Genomic DNA, 7,296 nt, shown 5'->3' with positions numbered 1-7,296 from the left:
ATATAATTTAGATCAATTATTGCATATTAGCTAATGGGTGAACTGGTTGACATATTGTTTTTGAGTTTTTGTTCATCCCACACGAAACTTGACACTGATGATAAGGCATCTAAAGGGTTATAAGAAATGCTCCTGATATCTTAATACTAATGTGCTGTATATTGCAAGATCTATTTACTAAACTAACATTACAAGGCTGAATAACAAGGTACATTTGCTGACTAACATTATCAGGTTGAATGGGGGAAAACAAGCATGTTTGTTGTTCAAGAGCTCTTAGCTGAGATGAACTTGGAATATGAAGGAAAACCTTGCTTACTGTAGATATTGATTGCAAGAATGTATTGTAAAACAATAAAGAGGAATGTATAGAATTTCGAAGAACTACGATGGGGATGGGAGTTTATTAAAAGCTGTTGGAAATCTTTTCAATCGGATTGAAGCTGTATTAGAAGAGTAACTAATTTTGTGTAAACGAGGGCTCAACAAGAAGCAATCTTTCATAGCTGCCTTCAATATATATATCACTAAAAGGAAAACATTTTGTTTAGGATAATTTATACTATAGACTTGAAAATCTCAGAGAAAGCAGAAATGCTCGTCTTAAGTATGGGTTTTACCAATCTGACCACAGAAATTAGAAGGAGGGTGAAGATGAAACCTAGAAAAGTTGAACAAATTCATAAGTAATGCAAGTTAAAGATAACCCTGAGCAGGAATAATGGTATGAGACCGGCTGAAATCGAGATGAAGTAAGTAATGTTTGTATGAACACTTGAAACATGTAACGGTACTGTTCATGGAAACATTTAGGAGTCAGTCTTGAAAAGCTGGCATGGCCAGAAAATAACAGAGGCTATGTAAAATTTATCGACTAAACTTGGGACTTTCCTAAAAGATTGTCAAGTTATATCTTTTTCATAAGAGTGAAATATGGTTGTTCAACATAACAGTGGACTGATGAAAAAAAAAAAATTGTCAAACATAATATGTGAAGTAAGAATGGACAATAAAAAGAAAAAATGACAAGAAATTGAGATCTCTTTAGTTTTGGGGAGGTATGGTGCTGTAAGATGGAATGGGAGCAGACAGCCTGATGATCATAATGGACACCTTCCATATTTAAAGTGAGAAGATAAGAGTAAGACTTGAAAAGTGCTAGATTGGTGACTCACTCGCATTAGAACAGATGATCCATAGCAAACAGCAGGGTGCGATGGGGTACGACGAAAGAAATGGCACATCAGCCACGGCCAATCTGTATACACACAATAAACCTTTAATACGATGTTTAAAGTTCAGTTGGAGTGTTATCTATCTAGAAGATTAGCTGTATGAAGTAACTATTGCTACGGAATCCCAAGGTATGGTCCTCTGACTTTTCATCGACGGACATAAATCTAGTCTTCAGACGATTCGTCGAAGAGAAGTTTCATTGAACAGTCATTTAGTCGAACTGGTATTTCGTAGTTGAAAACGTTGCATTTTATCTCAAAGGTTTTCGTTATTTGCTTTGTCTCTTTCTTAGAAGAAGGAAATTACTCTATATATTCTCTTTTTCTTATAAGATCTCCCTTTTCATATGTTCATCTCCAAAATACACATATACTCTTACTAACACTTCATATAACTTGTTCTGTTGTTAAGTTATATATTTTTTTAATTTATGAATTATTTTCAAGGGAAATTTTAACACAATAGATTATAATTCAATAAACCAAATTATTAAAGAATTTTAAGTTTTTTTTTTTTTTTTTTGGCATTGGAATAAAATATACATTTATGAAAATTGATGTAACAGGCCATATAAAAATCCATCTGAAGATTAACAAAGTAAAATTTACAAATTATGTGCAGTGGCTTTGAAGTAATGTAGTCGATTCTAGTTTCTATATTCAACTAAGAACTTTTTTTTTTATTTCATTAGAAGAAGCCTATTCTTTTAGTAATTCTAGGCATATTACCGCTTAAAACCTTTGGTATTGTTAGTTACCAATCATTTTGCTCCTTAATTAGTTTGGTCAAAAGGCGAGATAAATTTGGATGAACGACTGACATTCGTAGTTGAAATGGGCAGTGTCAACCTTCAGCAGAATTATTTGCTCATGACATTCCTAGAAGCAAGACCTCTCCTCTAACAATCCATTTGGAAATATTAAAATGTGGGTGTCGTCACCGTCTCCATTGTATAGCGCGTAACCAAGTATTCTCAAAGTAGAGAAATTCCCCTAAGGTGACATCGGTTTTCTCATTTAACAAAACCATCCATATCCAGTCGGTAATACTAGGTCTTTTCTTCATCTTCTGTACTATCTTTCATTGCATTTACAATAGGCATTGTCGTCCGTCTTTTGTCACCTATTGTAGGTAGTAAGTTGGTCAGGGCATCAGCCACTCGTTGAGGTACTATTCTTAGGGAGTTATGTATGGGGTCCTTTGACTGGCCAGACAGTACTATATAGGATAGTTCTCTCTGGTTACGGTTCACTTCTCCTTTGCCTTCACCTATACCGAATAGTTTGGCCTATTTTTTACAGATTTTCCTCTGTCCTCTTTCACCTGACAACATTGAGATTACCAAACAATTCTTTTTCACCCAAGGTTTTAACTATTACACTGTAATTGTTCAGTGGCTACTTTCCTCTTGGTAAGGATAAAAGAGACTCTTTAGTTATGGTAAGCAGCTCTCCTAGGAGGACACTCCAAAATGAAACCATTGTTCTCTAGTGTTGGGTAGTGCCATAGCCTCTGTACCATGGTCTCCCACTGTCTCAGGTTAGAGTTCCCTTGCTTGAGTTTACACTCAGGCACACTATTCTATCTAATTTCTCTTCCTCTTGTTTTGTTAAGGTTTGTATAGTTTATATGGGAAATATATATTTTAATGTTGTTACTGTTATTAGAATATATTATTTTTCCTTGGTTCATCTCCTCACTGGGCTATTTCCCCTGTTGGGCCCCCGGGCTTATAGCATCCTGCTTTTCAGACTAAGGTTGTAGCTTAGCAAGTAATGATATTATTATTATTATTATTATTATTATTATTATTATTATCATTATTATTATTATTTTTTTTTTCTTTTTTTACTTGTTAAGCAACAACCCTAGTTGGAAAAGGAAGATAATAAAAATAATAATAATAATAATAATAATAATAATAAAAAGCATACCCATTGTAAAGCAGATTCTTTCCGCCAGGTTTGGTAGCGGTTAACTCCATGGTCTAAAAGACAAAGAAGAGAATATTTGTAGGATATTCTTTTTTTTTTCTCCGAGATGAGTTAGGTACATATAAGGGATTTTGATGAAGGAAAAATCTATTCCTGGGCGAGGGACCTGTGTCGCCCAGTGAAATGCCCTTTATAGCACCATTTCTAAGGTATAAATACTGCTAAATATATCAGAGTAAAAAGTTGCATGGAATGCCAGGAATAAACCCAGCTCGCTCACTTTTATATCCCCTGATACTACGAGGTGCCGTTCTACATCCGACTACTGTCTGCTAGTACTACTACCCCCCACCCCTACCACTACCCACGCTTCTTCCCTCATTCTTACTAGCACCCCAGGCTTGGACTAGCCTAGGGTGAGTTCACTGGGCGACACAGGTCCCTCGCCCAGAAATAGATTTTTCCTTCGTCAAAATCCCTTTTCTGGGCTCAACCTGTGTCGCTCCGAGAAATAGTAACAGAGAATTGGTCCCATAAGCTTGCAAATACATATAAAGGTAAGGAACTGAAATAAATATAGAATAATATAATTAGGTGTGTTTTAATAAACGTCAAAATACCAATCTCTTAAAGTACAATACCGAATCAGAGACCCAAAAATTATTGGTAACAATAGGGAAAAAACATTCAGTAAACAAAAAACATGAGATGACTAAGCATAACAAAAAAGACATACGTAGTATATAAACATCATCGCCATGGGTTAAAGTACAATCTAAATGAAGGTCAAGGGTAAGGTAGGGAGAATAGGCAAGGCAGGTGTCACCCTGCTCCTTATAAGGAGACAAGGCACTAAAAGGAAAAAAGAGATATGAAGATAGGACCTTGTTATAATGGTTCTGTTATATCCGGAGGAACTACATTCCCTGCCGCCACCGTTACAAATAATAGGGGCTCCAAGGATTTTAAATAGTGGCGTTTGAATACTGCTGGTGATTTCCAGCCTGTATATCGTTTTAATTCCTCAAAGTTCATGTGATGAAAATAATTGACTGATGTTGCTACTGCTCAGATATCATGGGCATGGGGGACTGAATCCGGATTGGCTTGTTTAATAATATAGAGAATCTGTTGTCTGATTCCTTTTAGGGAAATGGTTCCTCCATTCTCCCTAATAAACAAAGGGCCTGAAGACTTATTAGGGGTTCTATGGGGTCCACCTGTTCTGTGGGTCCTCATTCTTTGCTAAGAATCTTCTATCTGGAGAGAGTAGTATCTCACCAGAAGAAAGAAAGTCAATGTGATCTGGCTCTCTAGATAATCCTGAGAGTTCAGATATTCTGGCTCCTGAAGCTAAACTTATCAAAAACTTATCTAAGAAGCGTTATATAAGTGCATGAGTCCTTAACAGTATCAAAAGCTAATTTAAGGACATCATTTAAAAACCAAGAAACCATGTGAGGACGAGTTACTGGCTTTAGTCTAGCACAAGCTTCAGGGATAGATGAAAAATACAAATCTGTAAGATTAATATTGAACCCGAACTGAGATATTTTCTTTAAAGCGGACTTAATTGAGGTAATGGTATTAGCGGCTAGTCCCCCTTCAAACAAAGTTCTGAAAAAGGTAACTGCCAGTTTGGTAGTCATCGTCTGAACATCTGAGTCTTTCGAAAGTTTTGCTAACTTCCTTACAGCAGAATCATATTGCCGAAGGGTGGATTCTTTTTTTTCCGACTCTAGGAACAATGTATTAAGAGGGTCAATCTCAGCATCCTTTTGTGCTGCAAATTTCATGAAGTCCATAAAGGTAGGGCACTCTGAATTCATGAGGAAGCTGAAACACTGCGGGTTTGTACTGTTTGTGTTAACTTTGGGTTGGGAATCCGCCAAGGGCGCAGTCTCAGTTCCACCAAGAGAGGAAACCAGTTGCTTTTTGGCCAATTGGGGGCCACTAGGGCAATCTGTCCTTTGAAAGACCTGAGCCTGTCTAGGACTTTCATCAGCATGTTTATAGGAGGAAACAGGTAAATCCTCCGCCAGTTGTTCCAATCTATGGACTGATGTTGCTACTGCTCGGATATCATGGGCATGTGGGACTGAGTCTGTGGCATAGGCCAGAGGGTCCAGGTTGGGGCTACATAACATTTTAGTTTGTGGTTGAACTCTGTGGCAAATAGATCTACTTGGAGATCCAGAACTTGTTGGCAAATCCAATTGAATGACTTTTGGTCCAAGGACCATTCCAACTCCAGCGAAGTTGTCCTTGAAAGTGCATCGGCGACTACGTTCCTCACGCCCGCCAGGTGAACGGGTGATAAGTGCCAACAATCATCACATGATTTATGTGACTTGATTTGGAACCTCCTCTGTTGATGCAGTGGACTATCACTGTGCTGTCTAGTATTAACCTGATATGTTGTTTCTTTGACGGAGTGAGCCATTTTAGAGTCAAGAGCACTGCCATGGCCTCTTGGATATTGATGTGTAGTTGACAGAAGGTCACTGACCACAAACCTTGGACCTTTTCGAATTGGGAGTAGCATCCCCAACCGCTTAAGGAGGCATCCGTATGGATTACTAATGCCAGCAGTGGGAATTGATGAGGTACTGATTTTGCCAAGTTTTTGACTTTCGTCCATGGCTGAAGTCTTTTCCTTAGTATAGATGGAATCCGAGAAATTTTGTCTCGATGTTTGCTGTTTGCTTTGGATCGCCAAACTCGATGGATGTCCTTCAGTTTGGCTTTCAGTAATGTGTCTGTTACGAAAGCAAACTGGAGTGAGCCTAAGATGCTTCCTTGGTTCCTCCGAGATGTTAGTTTCTCCTTGAGAAAGCTTTTCGTGTTCTTTGCTATCTCTTTCCTCTTTTTTGGTGGAATCGACAGTTTGTGTGTGGTCAGGTCCCATTGTAGATCTAACCACTGGAAGCATGATGCCGGAACCAGGCAGGACTTTTTGAAATTTATTTGGAACCCTATGTGTTCCAGGAACTTTATTACTTTGTCCGTCGCCCAAATAAGCCAATCGTCTAGATAGGCCACTAGCTGTATTCCTTGAGTCCTCAGCTCTTGGACCACTGTTTCCAATAACTTCTTGAATATTCTGGGAGCTATATTGAGTCTGAACGGCATCACTTTGAAGGTGTATGCTCGTTTGCTTAGCTTGAATCCTAGAAAAGAACGGAAATGTCTTGCTATCGGAACATGATAATAAGCGTCTGTAAGATCTATAGAGGTGGTGACGGGCCCACGGGGAAGTAAGGTCCGCACCTGTGAGACGGTCAGCATATGGAACTTGTCGCATTGAATGTATGTATTCAGATGGGACAGATCTAAGATGACTCTTCGTTTGTCTGAGTCTTTCTTTGGCACAATGAACAAACGACCTTGAAATTTTAAGCGTTTTACCTCTTTTATTGCATTCTTTAGCAGGAGATCTTTGGCGAAAAGTGTAAGATCTGCTGTTGGAATCTGATGAAAACTGGTCGGTGGAGGGGGCCCTTGTATCAAACTCCACCCTAGGCTCTTTGTTATTATGCTGTCTGCCCAATTGCTGAAAGTCCAACGGCTCTGGAATAGGTATAGCCTCACCCCTACATGAGGAGTTTCATTGGTTGGCAGAAGGTCTGCCACCACGACTCCCTTGGAATCCTCTTTCCCTCCCGGAAACCCTACCGCTGCTTCTATGGCGAAAGGTCCCCTTAGCCCTACTACCTCTCGCCTGCCTAGTATACCCGTGAACCAATCCTCGTGATTCAAATGAAGGGTTATAAGCAGGAGACGTAGTGAACGAAGTAGATTGTTGAGGTGGCTGGCTTACCAACACATATTGTTGCTGGGGCTGAGGTTTAGAGGTGGATGGATGGCGCACCTGGGATACAGGCAATGCCTGTACCACAGGTTGAGCTTGTGGACCTTAGAAGGAGTGGAAATTCCTCAGTCTTTTCCTGCCTCTTGATTGCCCTCCAGTGGGCTCGAATTTCCTTTTAGAGACGAGACCCCTCCAGACTCTGAGGCTCTGGTTGACCCTGGCTGCTTCACCGAGGATGCTGTTAACCACGTCCTCCAGGAATAGATCTGCTCCCCAGATCGAGGCCTCAATCCATTAGGCTCATGCCGAATGGAG

General features: G+C 39.4%; 1 protein-coding gene and 1 pseudogene across 1 annotated transcript; both read right to left on the bottom strand.

Moving 5' to 3' along the window:
* Nucleotides 1-4,377: 4,377 nt before the first annotated feature.
* On the bottom strand, nt 4,378-5,413 carry LOC137630017 (uncharacterized; annotated as a pseudogene).
* A 49-nt stretch (nt 5,414-5,462) lies between these two features.
* LOC137629859 (uncharacterized) lies at nt 5,463-6,458 on the bottom strand. Its single transcript, XM_068361507.1, has one exon. The coding sequence runs from the start codon at nt 6,456-6,458 to the stop codon at nt 5,463-5,465; it is 996 nt and encodes a 331-aa protein (XP_068217608.1).
* Between the last annotated feature and the right edge of the window lie 838 nt (nt 6,459-7,296).

The sequence above is a fragment of the Palaemon carinicauda genome, chromosome 1 (genome assembly GCF_036898095.1).
Source record: "Palaemon carinicauda isolate YSFRI2023 chromosome 1, ASM3689809v2, whole genome shotgun sequence".
In the NCBI taxonomy this organism is placed as follows: Eukaryota; Metazoa; Arthropoda; class Malacostraca; order Decapoda; family Palaemonidae; genus Palaemon; species Palaemon carinicauda.
This window is presented reverse-complemented; position numbering and strand designations above follow the sequence as displayed.

Bases quoted from the DNA above. Each gene is read 5' to 3' on its own strand.
- LOC137629859 (XM_068361507.1), bottom strand. From the start codon at position 6,458: ATGCTGACCGTCTCACAGGTGCGGACCTTACTTCCCCGTGGGCCCGTC.